Raw genomic sequence first — 23,951 nt, 5'->3', positions numbered from 1 at the left:
GCCAGGGGTCACTGCAAGGAGATGCCACCCGTGTCCCCCGACCCACCGTCCAGCTTCTGCTCCTCGAACGCCGACTCCAGCGGGGGCCCGAAGAGCGGGGCCAGCGCGGCGGGGTCCTCCCCAGCTTTCTTGCTGTGGGATGAGATAAGCGCAGAGGAGTCATGAGGTTCAGGTTTGTACTCAAATCTGGTGTTTGAGTGCAAAAAAATCACAGGATGACAGAATCAATCAGGTTGGAAGAGCCCTCTGGGTCATCGAGTCCAACCATTGCCCTGACACCACCATGGCAACTAGACCATGGCACTAAGTGCCATGTCCAGGCTTTTCTTCCAGGTAGCTCAGCTGGGTGATGGCAATATTTGTGCCCCAGTAAACACCCCCTGTACTTGCTGTGTTATTCTGGGTTTGACTATCCAGGGGTACATGAAAAAGAATCAAAACCTGGAGGTACAAACAGATGCTTCCCATTGAGCAATGGTGTAAATGTGCAACTGCCCATCGCAAGGCCAGGTTGGATGGGGCTTGGAGCAACCTGGTCTAGTGGAAGGTGTCCCTGCCCGTGCCAGGGGGGTTGGAATGAGATGATCTTCAAGGTCCCTTCCAACCCAAACCAGTCTGTGATTCCATGAGGCAATGTTTAAAACCCACCTCAGGATGATGTACCTGAACGTGGTCACAGGTAATTACACTGACGGACTCGGTACTGACCTGGCAGGGTCCGGCGTCGGCGTGGAGCGCCGGGGCCGCGCGATCTCCTCACCTGCGGCACAGGACAGACAGCGCAGGGTGAGAGCCACTCCCCCAGCATCACCCCCAGCATCACCCACCCCACACCTGCTATGGAGACACTGGCAGTAAAAGGTCTCTTGTTAATTCCGATTTTATTTCTGTAGAGAGCCAGAGCAGGGAGCTGCACTGTCTCTATAGGGTACCCCAAGGATATCCCATATAGCCCTCTTTAAGGATGACATTTGGGTGGCATCATTTCTGCCAAGACCACTTCAAAGCAAACCTAACCTCCTCCCTTTTTCCCCCCTCCCCAAAATACCACCACCACCACCACGCTGCCATAGCTACCATTCTTGGCGTCTGCAGGACATACTTACTGGATAAATTCCTTTTAATCGTTCCCTGGAATTAAAAACACACGAGGTAAGGGGGATGCACAGGGACAGGGGCACATGGCAATTGTCACCCAAGGAGGGACACAGCCAGAGCAAAGCAGCCCAGCAGATGGGGCAGGAATTGCCCAAGGTGATATTTAATCTACGTGGCTCAAATACACCCAGCTGCACGTGGGTGCTGTGAAATCCCATTTGCTCCCAGCATACAGGGAGCAGAAGAACCCTGCCAAGAGGATCTTGAGCCACGTAAAGCCACCACCTGGCAGTGGTGCCTTCGCAGCTGTCCTGCCTGCCAGTGGCTTGTGGGGGCCACCGACACCCTCACCCCACTACAAGTGGCATAAACCCCAAATCCTCACGTTTGATGGCTGCAAATTGATCTGAGCCAAATAAAGTATTTTTAGCAACCTAAATCCACACAACACACACGTGCACAGACACAGCAAAAGCCAACACCCCCCCAGACCACAACGGAGAGGGGAGCAGGGGTACCCCGGGACCTCGAGCAGGGTCTCCAGGGTGTCATGGAGATGCCACGGAGGATGCCAGCTTTGCATCAATGGGGGGACAAGGTCCTGCCATCACCTGGGGTCACACAGCGGGGCAGCAAACAGCACTGGCACCCCGCTCCCCTCCCCCTGCACCCACCGACTCAGACCCCACCAGCACCCCCGTTCCCGGAGCCGCGGGGGCAGAAGCAGCGAGCGCAGGTGCTTACCGGGCTGCGCCGCTGCGGCCAGCGAGAGGGAAGAGAGAAGAGACACCTGGTCAGAGAGTGACAGGTCAGCACCCCGAGTCCCCCAGCACCCATCCCACCCCTCCACCACAGCTCCGGGGGGTTCCTCCTCCACGCAGCCCCCCAGCCCTGGGAGCACAACCCACCGTGGGCTGGTGGGTCACCCCGGCCGTGGGACACGAGGTGACAGGAGAGGGAACCCAAACCCCATGGAAGGGGTGAATTTCCCCATTTTGGGCTCAGAACAGTCTCTTCCCAGTCCTCTCGGGGAAGCCATCACCATCGTGTACGGTGGCACTGGAGGTCATCCACCACAGAATCACAGAATGGTTAAGGGTTGGAAGGGACCTCTGGAGATCATCCAGTCCAACCCCCTGCCAAAGCAGGTTCACCCAGAGCACGTTGCACAGGGTTGCATCCAGGTGGGTTTTGAATATCTCCAGAGAAGGAGACTCCCCACCCTCCCTGGGCAGCCTGTGCCAGGGCTCTGTAACCCTCAAAGTAAAGAAGTTCCTCCTCATTCAGATGGAACTTCCCATGTTTCAGCTCATGGTTCCTCTCATGAACCCACTCATGGGTTCTTCTGCTTTCCCGTGCCTTTTGGTGGGTGATGGCGTACGTAAAACGTGCCCAGATACAACTGTGCCCTTATACATCTTGTCCAAAACTCCAGCTTTTTCACCCAAACTGTCCCCCCAGACTAAGCACATTCAAAGCAAAGACAGCCCAGCTCTATTTTAAAACGCTCTAAGTTAAATCAAGGGAGAAGGAAAGTGATGAACACCATGCCTTCCCAAACAGGAGGGTTTGTTATTGGCATTTCAGCTCTGGAGACATGCAAAACAGGGACCGTGGAAACAAGAGAACACAGGACTGTGTTAAGAAGTTATAAGAGGTAAAAAACTGTATTTCTTACCGGACTTTTCCTCTAAAAGAATGCAGAAAAATAAAAGAAGAAAATGAGAATAAGGTATTTTCTATAAAGGAATAATACAGAAATAAAAGATGTGTATTATGCCAGAAGCATCAGGCATGTAACTGTTAAACACCCAGCAAAGCAGAGCCACGTGCACCCAGCCAGGCTGTCGTTGGGACATAAGGTGGGGGCGAAGGAGAGGGTACAGAGATAAACCCTGCGCCCGAGCCGTCCCATGGAGAGGGCTCACGTGCTTTGTCGTTAGCGGGCCCTGTGAGCTATAGGCTAAGGCCATTTCCCAACCTGTGTCATTCCTTGGGAGGGTCCATACAAGAGGCAAGTCAAGAGCACAATGAGAGGGTGGGAGCTCTGAAGATGCTGGGCTGTTCATAGAATCACAGATTGGTTTCGGTTGGAAGACACCTTGAAGACCATCCAGTTCCAACCCCCTGCCACGGGCAGGGACACCTTCCACCAGACCAGGTTGCTCCAAGCCCCATCGAACCTGGCCTTGAACACTGCCAGGGAGGGGGCAGCCACAGCTTCTCTGGGCAGCCTGTGCCAGTGTCTCACCACCCTCTCAACAAAGAATTTCTTCCTAATATCTCATCTCAATCTCCCCTCTTTCAGTTTAAAACCATTCCCCCTCGTCCTGTCACTACTTGCCCTTGTAAAAAGCCCCTCTCCAGCTTTCCTGTAGCCCCTTCAGGCACTGGAAGGTGCTAGAAGGTCTCCCTGGAGCCTTCTCTTCTCCAGGCTGAACAGCCCAACTCTCTCAGCCTGTCTCCATAGCAGAGGTGCTCCACCTTTCTTATTTCAAAATTAGAAATTATATTTTATTATTTTTTCTCTCTTGATCAAAATTATCCACCTATTTGGCAAGTAATTACCCATCTCCAGAACTTCCCCCACCACCACCTTTTTTTCTGAATTAAGGTGAAAGTTTTTTTATTGTTGGGTTTTTTTGTGTTTTTTTTTTCTTTTTTTTTTTTTTGTTGTGGTTCCCAAAGCAGCCAGCTGCAGTTTCTAAACCCTTGAACACTAACAGCCAGAAACTCCCACATCACAACACAAAAAGCACCCAGAAGTGCACCTTGCTAAAAGGGACCAGGCATGGGGGGGAACCAGACCTGTGCCAGAGGGACTCTGTATTTCCAAGGACAGTGACTTGTCCCAAAAGCTTTCATTAAAATTGACAGAAAGAAGAAATAAAATGCAGTAATTTTATTTCCTCTTTGCTTAGAGTTTGAGATTCGTTCACACATCATACAGGCTAATTATAAACCATAGAAGGGCTCATCTGAAAAGACTCTATAGCCTACACTCAACTCAAAGGCAAAAATCAAACCTTTTCACAGCTGAGCAGATTGGGACGAGACAACAGAAATCTTGACAAGCCTTAGGAAAACCAGAGGGTGAAGGTGTTTATACTGGGAGGAGACAAGACCTTTCCTTCCAGGAACCCTGGATTCACCCCCTGGGTAAGAAATGTTCCTCTAACACCCCAGAGCAGCGGCGTGGAAAACCCCACAGATGCTTTCCCTGTCTCAGGAATCAGGGCAAGAGCCATCCAATTTGTGTCCTGAATGATGACCACCTTGAAAAATGAGGAAAAGGGGGGAAAAATAAGGGAATAGTAGGTTCTGATCTCAGTTGCCCTGTTTTATGAGCAGGAAAGGGAATTTTTAAGACATTTTGAACTGGAAACATCACCACAATACATCTAAGACCTACTTGCAGTCCCATTATTGCCTCTATATACATAAATAAGTACACAATGCAAACGTGACCATTGGCACCTGAGGGAGAGCCCCCTGCTCGCTCGGGGTGAGCCCTGCGGAGCATCATGGCTTTTGCAACGGGGGAAGAGACAGAAACCCTGAGGACTCACCACGGGGGATGGAGAAAGTGCAATGTTGCCTATCGAGGCCTTCAGCTCGTCCACCGTGGCCGCGCTCTTCAGGATGTCTTTAGCCTGCAAAGGCTTGATCTTAATGTTGAACTTCTTGTGCGCCTCCTCTTCCTCTTCAGATTCGCTCGAGGAGTAGAAGTGCTTTCCTTTGGTAGGTAGAGCACAGTTAAAGAAGGTTTCCCCCTGCTGCGAGGGCAGAGCCTTGGCAGGCAAAGGCTCGAGCCTCCCTGAAGAGTGGGAATTAAATGTTCATAGACTCACAGACTGGTTTGGGTTGGAAGGGACCTTGAAGATCATCCAGTTCCAACCCCCTGCCACGGGCAGGGACACCTTCCACCAGACCAGGTTGCTCCAAGCCCCATCCAACCTGGCCTTGAACACTGCCAGGGAGGGGGCAGCCACAGCTTCTCTGGGCAACCTGGGCCAGGGTCTCACCACCCTCACAGCAAAGAATTGGGATGGGACATTGGGGTCTCCATGAGGCACCCCACGCTGCTCACGCCTCCTCATTTCATAGCAGCAGAACAAAGGCAATTAAAAACACCTTCTGCTCTACTGCCGCGAGTAATTCCCTCCGGGAGGCAAATTGAGCTGTGGAGTGACAGCTCAAAAGGAAAATAAAAGGGGGAAAATAAATAATAATAATAAATAATAATAATAAATATAAATTAAAATTAAAAAATAATCATAAAAAATAAAAACCAGCAGCCTGCCTGTGAACCCCAGCTCATCTTACAGTTTGTAAACCGAGAGGCAACACAACAATAAAGGATATAGCCTGGTTCCTCAGGTCGGATGCTGTATCCCTCCTCATCAAGCTCAGGCGAGTTCTGAATAGGGCACAAAAACCCCCAAAGAATTAGGAATGCTAATTCTGTTCCTGGGAAGCTGGAGCAGCTCTTCCCTGCCACATCCTGCAGACCTGGGCAGCCCCCTCCGGAGCCACCCAGTTTCTGGGCAGTTTTATACAATCTAACTGACATGCAGATACAAAATACAGATCTGAACACAACTAACACCTGGACATCACCCAAAACGGCCACCCAGAAAGCCGAAAGGCAGCGTGTGAGCACAGCCCGGGTCCCCATCGGTTCCCCATGGAAGGAGGCTTCGTGGGACACTTACGTATCTGTCCCAGTCGATCTCCGCGTAAAATCCATTCGGGGCTCCATTTGTTTTCTTCTGCAACACATCAGAAAATAAAATGTCCACGGTTTAAATCACGAAACAAGAACAGAGGGTACCTTATACATGTGCACTGACACAGCTGGGGTGCTGCTGGGTACCGCTGCCTGCCCAGGCACCACAGAGAGCTGCTCCCCACGTGCAGCGATACACAGCAGCGCTTCCCACTTCTGGAAGGCCTTCCACACCGGAGAGCTAAAAGGCTTTTTTTGAACGTTCATGACCTGAACACGCAACATTTCTTAAGGAAGGGAAATGCAATGGTTGTTTGTCCGTGTGCTGGGATGCTCCAGCCTGTGGGGAGGGCTGGCGGCAGCTCCAGATGCCCAGCGAGCACAGGTAGCACCGCTGTTTATCAGGAGATAAAAACCTTCCCCAGAACACACCGAAAGAAGGGTTTGGTTCCTGTTCCTCAGCAGCCAGCCGGGAGCTGTCACTGCACCACGCCATGCAGCCCCATCGCAGCAGCAAGAGGCGGCCGGGCTGGGATGTGGCGTTGGCACACAGCACGACACACCGACAGCACACACACAGGTTATTGCTGCTTCAGACCCAGGGGGTCTGGTCTGAGGAGGCTTTGGGCATCCAGCGCCTGCAGGACCCTTTGCTGGGGTGCTCTGGGCATCCAAAAGCTGCCCCAAGCTCCCACTGGAGGCTGGAGTCAGGCTGCCTTCTCAATTCTGGGCACCTAAATGAGATAATCCGGTTCCCTTCAGCTGCCAGAGGCAGCACCCCCCGCCCCACCACCTCTGCCAAGGGTCTGATCCAGCACCACGGGGCTGCATCAGGCCACCAGCACCCTCACCCTCCCCATTTCACTCGATGGTCCTCACAATGCTGCACAAGATTGGAGCAGCCTCATTAGAGGCACAAGGGTGAGAAATCAGACCCTGGATGCAGTTACCTGGGACATCTGCTTGTCCCCCAGTCCATCTGTATGTCACCCCATTTCCATTCAACTCGTATACATCCACCTGACTGAACCTAAATGGTATTTTCCTATATTCTGGATTTCAGAACAAAAATTACTCCCTGTTTCTAACAACCCTTTCGTAGCTGTAAGCCGAGCTCTGTTTTCCTTACCGAATTTTTTTTGCCTCCTTCACGCACACTCTCGGGTTTGCTATTGCAAAGTGGCTCATTGGGATGAGAGCTGGGCAGCTGGAATGGATTGGGTTAACGGATCGGGTGGGATTTAATTTTTTTAACACACAAAAAAATAAATTACAAGGGATTAGCAAACACACTGTGCAGATTTATAGGAGAAGGGGGGCTCAGCTGTGGCTGTGTGACGAGGAAGGGTAGTTTTTACTGGGGGCTCTATTCAGCAGTTGGATTTGCCTCTTGGCCACTCCTGTGGTTGCCAATATTATGGTGAGAACGTGTTGTAGGAGGAAAAGTTATACTGAATGTCCCCATCCTCCAGTTGCCCTCCAATCATAGAATGGTTTGGGTTGAAGGGACCTTAAAGACCATCTAGTTCCAACCCCCCTGCCACGGGCAGGGACACCTTCCACCAGACCAGGTTGCTCCAAGCCCCATCCAACCTGGCCTTGAACACTGCCAGGGAGGGGGCAGCCACAGCTTCTCTGGACAACCTGGGCCAGGGTCTCACCACCCTCACAGGGAAGAACAATACATTCAGTGGCTTCATTATAGCCCCCCAGAAATTGCATTTCTGCATCCTGCAGCTTGCTGGGGCACTGGAGACCCTGTCCTGCCCTGCGCTGAGCTGAAACAGCAAGTGACCTGGAAAACCAAGGGTAGGAGCCCGACTGAGAGGGCACCCAAGCTCACCCAAGGTCCCTGAGCCCATGCCTGGCAAGAAAAGCCTGCCCACAGTGGAGGGAACGGCTCCAGGCTGCTTCTTGCATTTTATCTATTTATTACTGCTGAATAGAGCCTTGGTTAAAGCACTACCTGAGCTGCAGACTCTTTTTTTTTAATCACTATTTCTTAACAGCTAATAACAAGTGGCTTACGAATGCAGGGCAAGCCCAAAGGCAAGGATCTTGGGTCAGATGTGGGGGACAAAAAACCCAAGAGTGATCTCCCTAAAGGAGAAGTTTGGCACCCCAATGGCTTTGTGAAAGACACCCCAGCACTGCTCTCCCTGCCAAGCCTCCCAAGGGTCTCGTTTTTATTTTAAGGTCAGCTTCTAATGTCTAAATGTGCTCAAGAAATAACGACCAGCACAGTCCCAGTCTGAACCCAACATACTTATTCACAAACTGGAAATCAAACGGCTAAAGGAGACGTGGCCCGTCTGCTGCCCGCATCTAGCAGGGGCGTTTCTACCAAAAACCAGAAATAAAAGCAGCAATAATTCAAAAAACAAGTACCTCCTTTTTGGTTCAATATAGAAAATAAAAATAGATACTGGAAACAGCTGTTCTGGCAATTTTCATCACGCAGAAAATCTCACCCAAGCCAATTAGTGGGAGCAGAAAAGAGGATGCGGCACCGGGTGTTTTACAGGACACCTGGTCCCTCAGGTGGCTCTGGGTTGTTATTTTCTTCATGTTAATTTTTTTAAAAATCTGGAATATGTAATTTTTTTTAACCAGATAGCTTCTTACTGACATTTATTTTCTATATTAAACAGAAAGGAAGCGACAGTTCACAGAGTGCTGGTGGGGGCTGATGGAGGGATTAGCAGTTAGCAGGAGAGGAGAGGGGGGACGAGGGCCGTGCAATACTTACGATGCCATCCCTGTCCGGCGAGCCTCTGCAAAGAACAGAGAGAAACGCAGCCTTGTTAGATCCCAAACCGCACCCAGAGAATCACAGAATCCCAGAATCAACCAGGTTGGAGGAGACCTCTGGGGTCATCGAGTCCAACCATTGCCCTGACACCACCATGGCAACTAGACCAGGGCACTAAGGGCCATGGCCAGGCTTGTCTTAAACACATCCAGAGATGGTGACTCCACCACCTCCCTGGGCAGCCCCTTCCAATGCCTAATGACCCTTGCTGAGAAGAAATGCTTCCTAATGTCTAACCTGAACCTCCCCTTGCCAAGCTTGAGGCTGTGTCCTCTCATCCTATCGCTGGTTGCCTGGGAGAAGAGGCCGACTCCCACTGCACTACAACCTCCCTTCAGGTAGTTGTAGACTGCACTAAGGTCACCTCTGAGCCTCCTCTTCTCCAGGCTAAACACCCCCAGCTCCCTCAGCCGTTCCTCAGAGGTCGGACCCTCCAGACCCTTCACCACCTTGGTTGCCCTCCTCTGGACTCGCTCCAACACCTCAACATCTCTCTTGAAGTGCGGGGCCCAGAACTGGACACAGGATTCAAGGTGCGGCCTCACCAGTGCCCAGTACAGAGGGACGATCACTCTCCCCACTGAGGAGCTGGGCTGGGTCCTCCTTGCACCCATCCCATGGCCACAGCCCTACCCTGGGCGCACATCCTCTTGCAAAAGACAATCAAAACTACATATAGAGTAATTCATAGATTTTTCTTCCACCAGAAGCACAGTCACTTCTCTTTTGAATGGATTTGAAAATCTATGAGGCTCATCAGGGCCCTAATCCCCAACGCTTACAGGATTTGGACCTCAGTCCCAGCAAACAGCACGGCAGCCCTGCTGAAACGCTGTCTGAGGACGCAAAGTTATTTAGTGAAAAGACAAACATGTTTATGAAAACCAGACTGGCTCCTCCACCTCCCACACACTCCGAGTTTTATGCGATTCCAGAGATTTGCCACGAGTTAACGTCTGACTCGAGGCATCATAGAAACCCCGCAGGGACCTGCTGTGCGGCCGGCTCTCCTTTAACAGAGAAAAACACCTTTGAACTTCACTAATTCATGTCTCTGCCTCCCATCTCTCTCATCTCGTGTTTAATCTCTTTGCACAAACACCTCCAAAGTTCTTTGGAAGCAACAGAGATCCTCTCTGCTTCCACATTTCCCCTCCCTACACATAGAGAACGTCACCTCGTGCTCATGTCCCCAAAGCCCACCCAGGAATGGCTGTGGAGGGAAGGGGTGGCAGGTCCTTTGCCACCGCGCTGCAGCTCCAGCACACCCTGTATCCCACCAGAGCCCCGGCAGCAGCTCCATTACCATCACCCCAGGGCTCGTTATCGCCGTGTGCCACCAGCTTCCCCAGCCTCTAGGAAGCGTGGGCTGCTGCGAGCACGGAAATCACGGCGCTGGCTAAAGGCAGGACCTAGACCTGTCTCCGTTGATTTTCCATGAGCAGAAGATGCAAAGCAGCTTGTTTCCTGCCCATCCTCCTGATAAATTATAAATGAAGCTGTATGCGGCTGGAGCAGGAGCTCCTGGCTGTCCCGCAGCCGGCCTGGCTGGTGGATGGACAGCCACCACTCCTGGTGGATGGACAGCCACCACTCCTGGTGGGAAGCTCCCCTCTGCCAGCCCTCTTTTGGGATGTGCTCCATGTCCCCACATATTTTTGGGCTCATTTTTGCAGCGGGCAAAGCCCCACAGGTGCTGGTGTAGCCGGTCTCACCCTCAGCAACCACTGCTGAGATATAAAATAGCTCAGGAAAACAAATTTAAAAAAAGAAAAAGAAAAAACCCATCGTGTTTCTGCTGTGCCAGACATTAAGCACTTCTGGAACAGCCTGGATGACGCTGCAGGTGTGGGAGCCAGGTGGGACATCCCCCCAAAGCCACAGCACAGCCGAGAGCCCTCCCCAGGCTGGGCTCAGCACCCTGCCAGCGGTTCTGCACCTGTGCACAGCATCCCCCGCCAGATGTGGGGAGGAACCCCTGCCAGATGTTTTCCTGGGAAGCAAAAGCATCTCTCTCAAAGCCAAAGGAGCAGGCACTCCACGAGCCCCGTGCACCCTAAGCCTGCCCCAGCCACGCAGCCCTTCATTGCACCGCCGGCCCCGCTGCCTGCACAGGCATATGTTTAAATTGAATTTGCATCTAAAAAAAATCTCTGCAGACAGGCCAATCAGTAGTTTGGGCAGAGATTAATCTGCTGACACTCCCAGAGGAGTCATTTTCTCCTGATCACCGCTAACTGCCACCGTAAATTGCGAACACGTGGAGAACCGGCTTTATCATCTCTGCAGCAGCACTGAGAAAACACCTTATTTCTTGGCCACTGGATGTACAAGGGGAAACAGCTTAAATATATTTATTACTGCAAGACTTGATCCAAGGCTGTCAAGCGCCTGTGTTGCACCGACTCCCTTCCTGGCCTGGCACCGACTTCTCCCCAGCATCGTTATATATTAATGAGGTTTATATCTCGTTGACTTACGTGGAATCAGTGTCCTTTTCTTTCTTGCGTATACCAAAGGCCTTCCTTGTACGTTTTTTCAATCCTGTGGACAGAAGGGATATAAATAAGAACGCAATAGTAATATTACGCTTCAAATAAACCCTTCAAAACGTTCCTTATTCCCTTGTCAGCTGTAATTCATAAATAAGGTTAAAAAAAGACCCGAACCCAAGAAAGTGCCAGCAGGACTTTGCAGATAGCGTGTACATTTGCTTGTGCCTTTTATTTGTTCACTTAACACTTATTAACTTGATCTCAGCACGCGTGACTACGTATGTCACAGTTAATATTTCTAAGCTGACTGTCTTAATTACACGCTCCTTTGCCGTGCTGCAGGCGGGTACTAATGAACAGTGGGGAAACCCCTCTTCGGTGTTTAAAAAAACCCCACCAGTTTAAACCATGATGTTGGTGATTCTTGATCTGCCCAGTGCTTAGAACCACGCCTGGTACCAACACAGCCGGCGCCAGCAGGGAAGTGGGATGCCCAGGGAGCCCCACCAGCCATGGAGCCCACCACCACACTGCTTCTAAAACCAGAACTGCCTTATGAGGAAAGGTTGAGGGACCTGGGGCTTTTGAGTCTGGAGAAGAGAAGACTGAGAGGGGATCTGATTAATGTGGATAAATAGATGAGGGCTGGGTGTCAAGAGGAAAGGGGCAACCTCTTGTCACTTGTGCCCTGCGAGAGGACAAGGGGCAATGGATGCAAGCTGGAGCACAGGAAGTTCAACCTCAACATGAGGAAGAACTTCTTTACTGTAGGGGTTACAGAGCACTGGAACAGGCTCCCCAGAGAGGTTGTGGGGTCTCCTTCTCTGGAGAGACTTTCAAGACCCGTCTGGATGCGTTCCTGTGTAACCTGCCCTAGACTGGTCCTGCTCTGGCAGGGGGGTTGGACTCGATCTCCAGAGGTCCCTTCCAACCCCTGACATTCTATGATTCTATGGAGGAGCTGGGAGGATGGTGGGTTTCTGCAAGTTTCTCCCTCTTTTCCAGCCTAAGAGCTATCCAGGAGAGGGCTTCTTAATAACCACTTGCAGCCAGCACACCAAGGAAGGGATTTTGGAGCATTTTAAACCACAGCGTTTCACTGGGTTGGCTGGTTTTCATGCAGATGGTTTTCTGCTGATGGTGGCCATCCAGCCTGACCACCAAGACCCGTCTGTGGCTGGAAGCTGCTCTCGCACTGGATGCTGCCTGACACGCTCATCATGCAATCGCTGCCAGTGGCACGATAGCAGTTAATTTAGGTCATGATGTAATTTAGAGATCCTGGTGGCCAAAGGAGCCAATATAAACCACAGACCTTGAGTCTAGAACAGCTGTTTCTGGCCTCTTTTCCCTTCAGAGCTCCTAGGAGCTTTGCCTTGGTCTGGAAGTTACCCAAACATGAAGCACTATGGATCAGATGCAGCTACAAGGGTGCAGCAACGCTGTGGAGAGGCAAAGGGTCACACTGATGCAACATGCTGGCCCACAGCAAATCAGAGAATCATAGAATAGAATCATAGAATTGTTAAGGTTGGAAAAGACCTAAAAGACCAGCAAGTCCAACCATCGACCCAATGCCACCATGGTCCTGAAGCAACACATCTAGACGTTTTTTGAACACCTCCAGGGATGGTGACTCCACCATCTCCCTGGGCAGCCTGTTCCAGTGCCTGATGACTCTTTCAGTGAAGAAATTCTTCCTAAGATGCAGCCAGGCCCCATAGACTTGTTCATGTCTATCAGGATGGCCGTATCAAGTGTGCAGGAGGACTCATCCTAGGAGCTGTCTGCTCCAGCACAGCTCATTCGCTTGATGCTTTTAGAGGAGACTGGGTTTCTTTTGGTCTGCCTCTTGCTTTGAATGTGCCCTTGAATTTAAATTATTTTCTCTTTTCTCAAGAGCACCCTGCTCTTGTGGGCACTGACTGAAGCATGCAACAAGCAGTACAAACGCTAGCTTTCTGCAGCACATCAAAAAAGTAATTTTAAAAAATGCTGGATTTAGATTATATTGTCAAAAGACAGAGGGGTCCTTCAGGCTCTTGGTACTTTGTGACTGGGTAGATATTTTTGAGCCAACACCAGCTGGGGTAGGAGCAGGAGAGGCTCCAGCAGGTCTCCTTGGTGTTGCTCATGGAGCTTTTAGGTTGAACATTTCCCCCATGAAATGGGATCCATACACCCCCAGCATATGGGATTCTTCCCCCCCCAGCCATGAATGGCAGCACAAGCAGGGGGGAGTGATGCTGAACCCCACAGACTCATCCTACAACCCTGCATGGACAGCTTTGGGTTTACTACATCTTGCCTTTCAGCTTCCCTACAATTTCTTCAAGGCTCAAGCGAGTTATTAATAACTGGGGAAGATTTCCATTGATCTCACCCCCTAGAATAACTTCATCCTCCAAACTCAAAGTAGAACAGGGAGGGCCAAAAAGCCCAGAAATAAGTTGTTGTTTAGTCTTATCTGAAGCAGCGCCTGATTTGGCTAAATTTTGTAACGAAGCCTTCTGCTCAGTTATATAATAGACCCACCATCTGCTTAAAATGGTGATGATTGAGGGGAAAAAGGGCTGTTTAGGAAAGGCAGAAAGAAAAATGAAAGCCTCCTTTGGAGATGGTTGTCGAGAGCCGGTGGGAGCAGGTCCCCTGACGAAGCCCACCACCCACGCCGGGGCCAGGCACTCGCTGTCCCATCATGGTGACACCAGAGAGGTCCACAGTTCAGTGAGGGACAATGCAGTGATTTCCCAGGACAGCTCAGAGGAGCTCATGTCTCCCTTGACGTGGTCAACCCCAGCCCAGAGAGCAGTTAAAAATACCCCGTGTGATGGTGCAGGGACAGAGCTGAGGGTTGTGCCTGGAAGGGCGCTGCACGCTCTGGTCCTCGGGTCTCATTTCAGTTGGTTTTAGGAGCTGAAGGACCATAAAACCTGTCCTGGCAAGTCATCCATATAAAAAAAACCACTAAGACCTTGTCCACAGAAGGAATGCTACATAGAAATACTACAGGTTCAGGGGAACCTCACAGGACAAGACAGATGTACTGGTGGAAGAGAAATGGGGACGCTAAGTGGGAGAGAAAGCAGAGAAGAGGCAGTGAGGCAGCAGACCCTCAGAGCTGGATTTGAGCAGTCTCCTCTCCCCACTGCACACAAACCTGCACATGCTCTTACTGAATTACTTTGCTGGGTCCAAAGACGTGGAAACCTGCTGCTGTTTCACAGCCCAAGGACTTTGTATTTGCTTTTGGCTTGCTTTGCTAAAACAATAACAAGCCTCCCTTTGCTCAGCAAAACAAAACCAAAGGCAAGACAAAACTACTGAAGTCTCTGAGTCACATCCAGAAGAAAAAGTCAAACAGACAGAATCCCAGCCCGGTTGGGGTTGGAAGGGGCCTCTGGAGATCATACAGTCCAACCCCCTGCCAAAGCAGGGTCACCCAGAGCACGTTGCACAGGGTCGTGTCCAGGCGGGTGTTGAATCACAGAATCAATCGGGTTGGAAGAGCCCTCTGGGATCATCGAGTCCAACCATTGCCCTGACACCACCATGGCAACTAGACCATGGCACTAAGTGCCATGTCCAGTCTTTTCTTAAACCCCTCCAGAGATGGTGACTCCACCACCTCCCTGGGCAGCCCCTTCCAATGGCTAATGACCCTTGCTGAATACCTCCAGAGAAGGAGACTCCCCACCCTCCCTGGGCAGCCTGTTCCAGTGCTCTGACACCCTCAAAGAAAAGAAGTTTTTCCTCATATTGAGATGGAAACAGTAAATTAAAGTTTAAGAAGTGAGGGTGTACACACATCAAGCCCCAGATAAATACCCCAAACAGCAGCTCTCCAACACTGTGCCAGTCAGCCCAGAAGCAGTGTCCCCTGGTTTGACACAGCGGCAGCCTGCAGCTCCCTCAGGCCCAGATGCTGCGCTGGTGACATATTTTACACAAAAAGGGGCACGTTTGTTCCATTGCAAAACCAGGGATTCCCAGCTGCCATGGCCTCGGGTAGCAGAAAAGTCAAGTCTCAGTAACCACACTCCTTCAGCCCATGTTGGTTTTGGGTTTATCCACCTTGTGTGTAATTACATTAGTACACATCTTCATCACATTTGAAATGCTTTACCTAAACCAACCTCTGCATTAAAGCTCATCACCAGCCCTTCAGCTGGCAAGGAACTGAGCCTTCCGCACACTGCCTTGATACAGTCATTAATATTTTAACTGCCTTCATTTACAAGTCTAATTGCAGACGTTACTCCGGAGTAGAAAGGACGGACCATCAGCCAGCCGTGGCACTGCTCATGTCAGCAGCCCGAGGGGCTCTTTCTGCACCAGCCTGGCCCTGCAGACCATGGCCAGGGCTTGCAGCAGGAACCCTGCCCCAGACAAGGTCTTCTGCTGCTCCCCCCACTGCTGTGGTGTCACCGCAGGCACCAGGCTCCAGCCACGAACCCGTCACCATTAAAGGCCACCACAGGCAATTACAGAATCCCAGAATCAATGAGGTTGGAAGAGCCCTCTGAGATCATCGAGTCCAACCATTGCCCTGACACCACCATGGCAACTAGACCAGGGCACTAAGTGCCATGTCCAGGCTTGTCTTAAACTCCTCCAGAGATGGTGACTCCACCACCTCTCTGGGCAGCCCCTTCCAATGTCTAATGACTCTTGCTGAGAAGAAAGGCTTCCTAATGGCCAACCTGAACCTCCCCTGGCCAAGATTGAGGCTGTGTCCTCTTGTCCTATCGCTGGTTGCCTGGGAGAAGAGGCCGACTCCCACCCCGCTACAACCTTCCTTCAGGTAGTTGTAGACTGCACTAAGGTCACCTCTGAGCCTCCTCTTCTCCAGGCTAATCACCCCCAGCTCCCTCAGCCGTTCTTCATAGGTCAGACCCTCCGGACCCTTCCCCAGCTTGGTTGCCCTCCTCTGGACTCCCTCTAACACTTCAACATCTTTCTTGAAGTGCGGGGCCCAGAACTGGACACAGGATTCACAGCACAGGGACATCCCGTCCTTTACAGCACAGGAACATCCTCCAGCACCATAGCTCCCAGGAAACACATAAAGGTAGTCCCACCAATTTAACCAAAAAAAAAAAAAAGGCATTTCTTATAGCTCAGCTCCTCTTGTATCAAACATATAAGAAACAACCCAGAACTTCTTTCCAAAGAGGAATCTGTCCTGAGGCCAGATCAGAGTGTTTTGCTTCAAATCTGCTACAACCACCACGTGTTCACACTTGGATGAAGCCCTGATGAAGGAGGAAGGTGCCTTGGCAGCGGCTCAAGGAGCAGGAGCAGCCCCTGGGCTTTAACAGCAGCAGGTACACTAGTTTTTGTCTCAAGTCCCACCGATGGAAACCCTCTCCCTCCACTCAAGGAGGGGACACCACTGGACCCTTGGAGCTGGGGCCAAGGGTCAGCTGTGCTTCCCAGCAAGAACACAAATCCCTGGGGTGATGCACATTTGACCTGTGAACAAACGTGGGTTTCAAATGAGAAGGTTTACCTAGAATTGAAGGGTTTTGATGATGATAATTTTGATGGATAATTGGCTGGTGGGGGTCCAGAAACGAGCTGCTCCCCAGGGCAAGGACTAGACACAGTACTCTCCCTGCACAAGCAGAGTCTAACTTTTAACCAGTCAGAAAATTTATTTTTCTGAAAATTTGCTGGAAAAGCCCTTCCAAAAGTCTGGGGAAGTCACCCACAGGATCTTGCCTGCTTTGCTACCTCAAAATACCTAAAAAGCCCTTTTTAAAACAAGCAGTTGATGCCTGTTCTGAAGACATGCAGTGCTGTGTGCACACCCAGCTCTGCCCAGCAGCCGCGTGATCTCACTGTGCTTAATATTTCATCCCGGTAAACCAATAGTTTCCAGAGCAGACTGTCACTAAGCCACTTCATTTAGCTTTACCATGGGGAGCTAACAAAGCCATCCTTGATAACGAGCTAGCCAGGCATTAAAGGTCCTTACTGTCTACCTATGCGAATTTTCTCTACCCTGTTACAATTCCAAGTTACTGAAAAAAATTATCTGCTTAGCAAAGTCCCACAGACAGGAATTAATCTTCCACATGCTTACAAGAGTTCCTCCCTGTTAGAAAATGAAAAAATGCAGAAAAAAGGATGGCGGCCTCACGGCCACTTCTGTTCTATCAATCAACCAGGTTGGAAGAGCTCTCTGGGATCATCGAGTCCAACCATTGCCCTGACACCACCATGGCAACTAGACCAGGGCACTAAGTGCCATGTCCAGTCTTGTCTTAAACCCCTCCAGACATGGTGACTCCACCACCTCCCTGGGCAGCCCCTTCCAATGGCTAATGACCCTTGCTGAGAAGAAATGCTTCCTAATGTCTAACCTGATTCAGTTCAGATGACCTGTGCCTGCAGCACAGGGTGAGACCCCAGCCTTCAACTGCAGCCCCAGCACGCAGGAATACACCCTGAGCCACGAAAATATATTTATATTCCATATAAATATAGGTCTGGGCTCTCCCTAAGGCAACACCCAGTGCAAAACTCAGCACCAATGCATCTGGGTGGAACAAGGACCCCAAGCGTGCCCATCTCGTTGCACTGATGCTCAGCGGACCCGCACCCAGCCCTCCTCCACCCAGCTCAGAGCAAGCCCCAGCCCCAAAGCAAAGCTTGGAAATCAAGGGCAGCATCAGCAGGACACATCACAACACACAAGACGTCAATTCATTTTTCTTCTGCAATGGAGCTGAGCATTTAAGGGTTATTTAACATCACAAGGATGCAAATTGTTGCTTGTAGGTTATTCACCAACCTCAGTAAAGCAACTGCAGAAATTGATCCCCGCCTGCTCCCCCCAGGGATTTGATTTTTCAATATCAACTTGCAGAGACCCCAAGTGTGCAGCAACTGAGGGACACGGGACACAAACCTCGCCACCAATATTGTCAGTAAATTAAATCTGGGTACAGTTGTGGCTTTCATTCACGGCTGGCACACACACAGAAACACCAGATGCGTTTCTAAAGGTTGCTGTGCTATTTAAGGGGTTGTCCAGGACAGGATCTCCCTCCCAAATTTCTATTTTTAGGGAGTTTTGGGTTTTTGGTTTATTGGAAATGGGAGATGACGGTGCTCCCACATGCCTCCCCGAGCACCAAGCAGCCACAGAAGGGCATCGGGCTCCTTGGTGGGGCAGGTCCCTGCACACAGCGCATCCAGGGGACACCCACTCATGTTATATCCCCCATGCTGGTATTTCCCTGCCCCCAAATAAAAAATTAATCCCGCTGCAAACCTCTCCTTTTCTTTGCAAGGCTTTGCTGTTACATCTGCTCCTCGGCTGGAGCCACGGCCAATGGTGGGTCCCATCTCACAGCCCTGTTTTAAGGCATCTCCTTAAAACTCATCACCTCAAAGAATCACAGAGTGACAGAATCAATGAGGTTGGAAGAGCCCCCTGGGATCATCGAGTCCAACCATTACCCTGACACCACCATGGCAACTAGACCATGGCACTAAGTGCCATGTCCAGGCTTTTCTTAAACCCCTCCAGAGATGGTGACGCCACCACCTCCCTGGGCAGCCCCTTCCAATGGCTAATGACCCTTGCTGAGAAGAAATGCTTCCTAATGGCCAACCTGAACCTCCCCTGGCCAAGCTTGAGGCTGTGTCCTCTCGTCCTATCGCTGGTTGCCTGGGAGAAGAGGCTGACTCTCAACCCGCTACAACTTCCCTTCAGGTAGTTGTAGACTGCAATAAGGTCACCTCTGAGCCTCCTCTTCTCCAAGCTTCTCCAGGTGCGCCTCCCTGCACACAGCAGACTCCCAGCAACTGTTTTGACAATATTCTATGAAAAACACACCAATTTCACACTCATACTGTTTACGCAGAACGTAAAGACTTATAAAACCCGCCAAAATCCTCACCTAGACATGACACTAAAAAACAGCCTTCCACCCACGCCATGACTTAGCCATCGAGGTCACCCCGCTGCAGCCAACTTGTGTGAGCCTCCCCGAACTCCCACTCCTGATTTCCCAGGTGGAGAAGAGGACACCTGGGCTGGCGGGGTGTGTTTGTCACCTACATGACACAGGCCCTACTTCCTTGGGGACAAGGTACAACTCTGGGTGAGCTGCCAGGAAAAAGCATCCCTTGCTCTCAATTTGGTCATCCAAAAAAAAAATTTGCAATATTCACGTTTGCACATGGTGAAAATTTACACCCAAAAAAGGGTGACGAGACACTACTTTCCAGTTCCTCTAACCGTCCCGTTCCTCCCACGATCTGCTGTCAGATGCCTTGACTTTAAAGCAGTGATTAACCGTGGCAATAGCGTAACTAAAAACAAGAGCAGGAGGCCTGACCTGAAGAATCCTTGGTTTCCAGGCAGCCTTTAACAAAACCAGCGGAGCTTCTTCCACCCACCTGTCTCCCCACAGAAGAACCACGAAGGAGCTCGAGACCCCAAGTGAAAGGAGCCAGGTAAACACGAAGCATAAATGACCTTGTTATTAACAACTTATGCAGGCTGCTTTTGCATCTTCTGCACTAATGCCAAAACCAGGCCAAACCCCTGCAAAACTCCAACAAACCATAGTAAAAACTAAGTCCTCCTTTGACATTTGGAAGGGCACCTTATGAGGGACCTAAAAGTGCTCATTATCAGGCATGTTTACCAATGCCACCAGCTCCAAGCAAACCCCAGCAGTAATGAGGTGGCTACAGGACTGTTTCCAGCAGCATTGTGTTTATTAATTCATTTGCTGACAGCAAAATACTTGGGGAAAGATTATTTTTATTTTTAATCATGCTGCTCCCAGCAATAGTGAACCAGAAACCCAGCCCTGGGTCTGCAGCCCTCCTGGGTCCTGAGGAGGGGGGGGCTCAGATCTTCGGGGAAGATTGTGATACAGATTTTTTGTACTGTCTCATAATAATTACCCAAATTTATTTTCAGCTGATACAAAAGCTGAATGATGGCTTCATCAACCAACTCATCCAGGCTGATGTTTTAAACATGAGCTTGTTCTTGGAGCTGATGCTGCCTGTAAGAGGAGGAGGGTACGGGATACAGCCTGTCTCACCTGCACCCCCCAGGCGATAGTTGTGATGCTGGGTGGTATTTTAGGGAAGCACAAAATAACCAAATGCCCCCCCTGATACCCATTTATTAATAATTGGCTCTAATAACAAGGTGCATCTTTAATGATTTGTATAGATCTGACTTTAGAAAACCAATATATTTGTGGGGTTGTGTGAAATCCAACCAGGAACCAGGTTGGATGGGACTTGAAGAACCTGGTCTAGTGGAAGGTGTCCCTGCCCATGGCAGGGGGGTTGAAACTAGATGAGCTTTAAGGTGCTCTCCAACCAAAACCATTCTGTGATTCTATAACCCAAACTGGGTTGTGGAGGGCAGGCTGTGAAACCTGCCCACAGCGTCCCCACTCCTCCCATCCTCCTTGGCTCAACCCAGCCCAAACCTCCCTGCAAGATTATTTCCACGCATCCCATGCACGATGACATTAATCTCAAGTTGATGTCTTAAGTTCCCTGCAACATGTAGGTGGAGAATTGTAAGAGATTTTTTTTTCCCCCTCAATAACTCTCCTTAGGAAAAAAACAAACCAACAAAACATAATTTAAGTGCAAAGAAAGACGTGCCAAAGTCGAGGGTGCTTTTCTGAGGCTGGGATGGGTAATAAACAGCTCCCAGATAATAAGGGCTGCAAAGTATGGTTTTCCAGTCCTGGTACCTCACTGGTTTCAAACAATATTATCACTGTCAGCACTAACTCAGTGTAAATTGGGACGTGGTAGGGCATTTCCCCTTCCAACCTTGGCAGTGAAGCCCAGTGGTGTGCAGGGGAGGAGATGGGGGTTGTAGGACAGGGTGGGAGCTCTGTGCCTGTTACAGAATCAATCAGGTTGGAAGAGCCCTCTGGGATCATCAAGTCCAACCATTGCCCTGACACCACCATGGCAACTAGACCATGGGTCCCACAGGACAGCCCTGAACTCCCATGCCTCCTGCTCCCAGGAAAGCACACACACCTGGGCAGCATCTACAAAATTAAAACACACCTAAAACTAAACTGAAAATTAAAAGAAATCATTGTATGAGGCTGTAAGTGCAAAAAAACAGTAGCTGTAGCCACTGCAAGTCTTACTCCTCTTCCACTCACACAGATAAAGCAAAAAAACCTTCCAAAGCCCCCAGAAACTTCAGCCTGCAACTGAACTTCTGTTAAAACAGAAAGTACATGAGACGTCACTGGAAGTACCATGACGCAGCATGGGAGCGTGTCACTGTCCCCTGAGCAGCTCTAGGCTGGGCACACTAACCACATCCCATGCTTTTGAACCCAAAAATACAAGAGCTGAAGAGCTCCTTGCCATTTCTGTTGCAAACACTTTATTTCCCAAGCCCCCATTTTCACATGCCTCATCCTCAGCAGCTCAACACCTCAGTCATCCCATGCTGGCAGCACCTGTGGGCAGGACCAGCCCTCCAAACACATCCCAAAAGGCTTCATGTGTGTCTTTGTGTTCGAGAAGCAGTGAAACATCCCCAGCCCTGTGCCAACCCTGGGCTACGAGGGGAGTCAAGCCACCAGCTCAGGCACAGCATCGCCCTGAGCCTCTCTGCAAGCCCAAGCTCAGTCATGGGTGTCCCTCACCAGGGGCTAAACAACAACAGTTGCTCTCTCACCCAATGTCCCTTCCCTGACCAAGGAAGGGAATTGGGAAAAGGAAGGAGACTCATGGGTTTAAAATTAAACACATGTAATAAAATAAAGAAACCAATATCAATGATAACACAAAACACACAAAATTGTACTTATCTACAGAGTTGCAGCAGGTTGCTCCAGGAATAGCAGTCGTTGGGAAGGAGAAAGATGGAGGTGAGGAGAGCAAAAAGAGCCCCCTCTCCCCACCAAGCCCTCCCTTTTGTAGTGAACTTGATTGTTAATGCTACAGCACACACCTGTGGGCCAGCCTGGGGCAGCTGCCCTGCATCTAACTGCTGATGGCCCTGATCACCATGGCTGGCCACAAACTGCAACAAAATCTAACACAAACTTGATTCTATAAATTTTATCCCATGAAACCAGGACAATGGGTTACTGCTCAAACAAGGTATTGGAAAATACAGGTCCTAACTGAGGGTTATGGTCCTCATGGATTTTCTGGGATGGTTTTGCCATCCATGCCTGAATTTGTGTTAATTGCCTCAAACCTGCTATTGGCTTTCTCAAATGAAAACCAAGTGTTTCTACCAGGTCATTTCCTTGCCAAGTCACACAGCCAACACTAAGCACATTTAAATACACCATTTACTGAAACAAGACCACCTAAATTATAATAAAGCCATTTTCTTGCCTAATCAAGAAAAAGGCTTTTTTATGTGCCATTAGATGCCTCTGGTCCCAGTACTACCTGTTCAGCATGATGAGAACGTAAGGCCTGGAGACAACCATTGCTAAAAGATGATGCAAGAAAGTTTTTGCCATTTTGGATGTGACCAGTCCTCCATGGAAGTTACCAGAGTGAACAAAGTCCCCAGAAACATGTGCAAAAAAGCCTGGAGAAGAGAGTTACAGAGAAATTTCCACTCTGGGAAAGTTTCTCCCCTGCAAACATCTGGTTTGGGCTCTGGAAAAATGCAGGTACCATCTCCTGCAGAAGAAGAAATGACCTTCTCCAATGTAGGCACGGCTGCTCCCATTAGCCACATGGTTCTCTAATCTTTCCAAACATTGCAGAGCTTCTGGCTTGAGTGACATGTTGCAGCAGCGATGGCAAAACTTAATTAAGCTGTAAAAAAATACCTTCAGTACATTGGAGATGCAACAGATGGATTAAAAAAAAAAAGGGACATAAACTTGTTCTTGTGCACAGATGTTTACCTTAACAACATGCCCAGTGCATTTCTGAGTACTGGTGAGTTATTGAACAACCCAAGGGAACATCTAAATACCTCTCATATCTACAGCCACACATGCAGAGACCTTCCCAGCATGTGGTGGGACCTTTCCAGCCATGGTTTGGGTCCCAGATCTAGCACCGACACGTGATACAGTTTCACTGCATGTTATTTTTATCAGTCCAAAGCTGGGGCAGGTTTAGCCCCCATCCGCAGCACCTACTTTTGACCTGTTTCAATCAATTAATCAATCAGGTTGGAAGAGCCCTCTGGGATCATCGAGTCCAACCATTGCCCTGACACCACCATGGCAACTAGACCAGGGCACTAAGTGCCATGTCCAGGCTTTTCTTAAACCCCTCCAGAGATGGGGACTCCACCACCTCCCTGGGCAGCCCCTTCCAATGGCTAATGACCCTTGCTGAGAAGAAATGCTTCCTAATGGCCAACCTGAACCTCCCCTTGCCAAGCTTGAGGCTGTGTCCTCTTGTCCTATCGCTAGTTGCCTGGGAGAAGAGGCCGACTCCCACTGCGCTACAACCTCCCTTCAGGTAGTTGTAGACTGCACTAAGGTCACCTCTGAGCCTCCTCTTCTCCAGGCTAAACACGCCCAGCTCCCTCAGCCATTCCTTGGAGGTCAGACCCTCCAGACCCTTCCCCAGCTTGGTCACCCTCCTCTGGACTCGTGTTTGAGCAAGGCCAAGCACAGCAAACCATCCCCAACACGCTGAACCTGCTGAGCGATGGCAACGCCGTGCTATGGAGGTGGAGGACCATCCACTTCTGGTAGTCAGGACGTGTGGCATGTGTTCAGCTCTCCTCCCAGCAAGGACTGTTTTCTTGAGCCAGTGTCCACACTTAGTTTTTTTAGATATCATTGTGATTTTTAAGCATACAGTG

The 23,951-nt window shown here is 50.1% G+C and overlaps 1 protein-coding gene across 1 annotated transcript in view; it reads right to left on the bottom strand.

Moving 5' to 3' along the window:
• The window catches only part of SGIP1 (SH3GL interacting endocytic adaptor 1), a 46,732-nt gene that overhangs the window by 20,325 nt on the left and 2,456 nt on the right, over nt 1-23,951 (bottom strand). Inside the window, exons 2-12 of the mRNA XM_068405997.1 lie at nt 11,120-11,183; nt 8,577-8,601; nt 6,957-7,034; nt 5,814-5,870; nt 5,464-5,518; nt 4,668-4,843; nt 2,777-2,788; nt 1,843-1,854; nt 1,107-1,131; nt 709-760; nt 47-132 (exon numbers count right to left, since the gene is read on the bottom strand). Coding sequence (XP_068262098.1) covers nt 47-132; nt 709-760; nt 1,107-1,131; nt 1,843-1,854; nt 2,777-2,788; nt 4,668-4,843; nt 5,464-5,518; nt 5,814-5,870; nt 6,957-7,034; nt 8,577-8,601; nt 11,120-11,183 — 642 coding nt within the window. The remainder of the gene's footprint in view (nt 1-46; nt 133-708; nt 761-1,106; nt 1,132-1,842; nt 1,855-2,776; nt 2,789-4,667; nt 4,844-5,463; nt 5,519-5,813; nt 5,871-6,956; nt 7,035-8,576; nt 8,602-11,119; nt 11,184-23,951) is intronic.

Source organism: Nyctibius grandis, chromosome 8, assembly GCF_013368605.1.
Source record: "Nyctibius grandis isolate bNycGra1 chromosome 8, bNycGra1.pri, whole genome shotgun sequence".
In the NCBI taxonomy this organism is placed as follows: Eukaryota; Metazoa; Chordata; class Aves; order Nyctibiiformes; family Nyctibiidae; genus Nyctibius; species Nyctibius grandis.
This window is presented reverse-complemented; position numbering and strand designations above follow the sequence as displayed.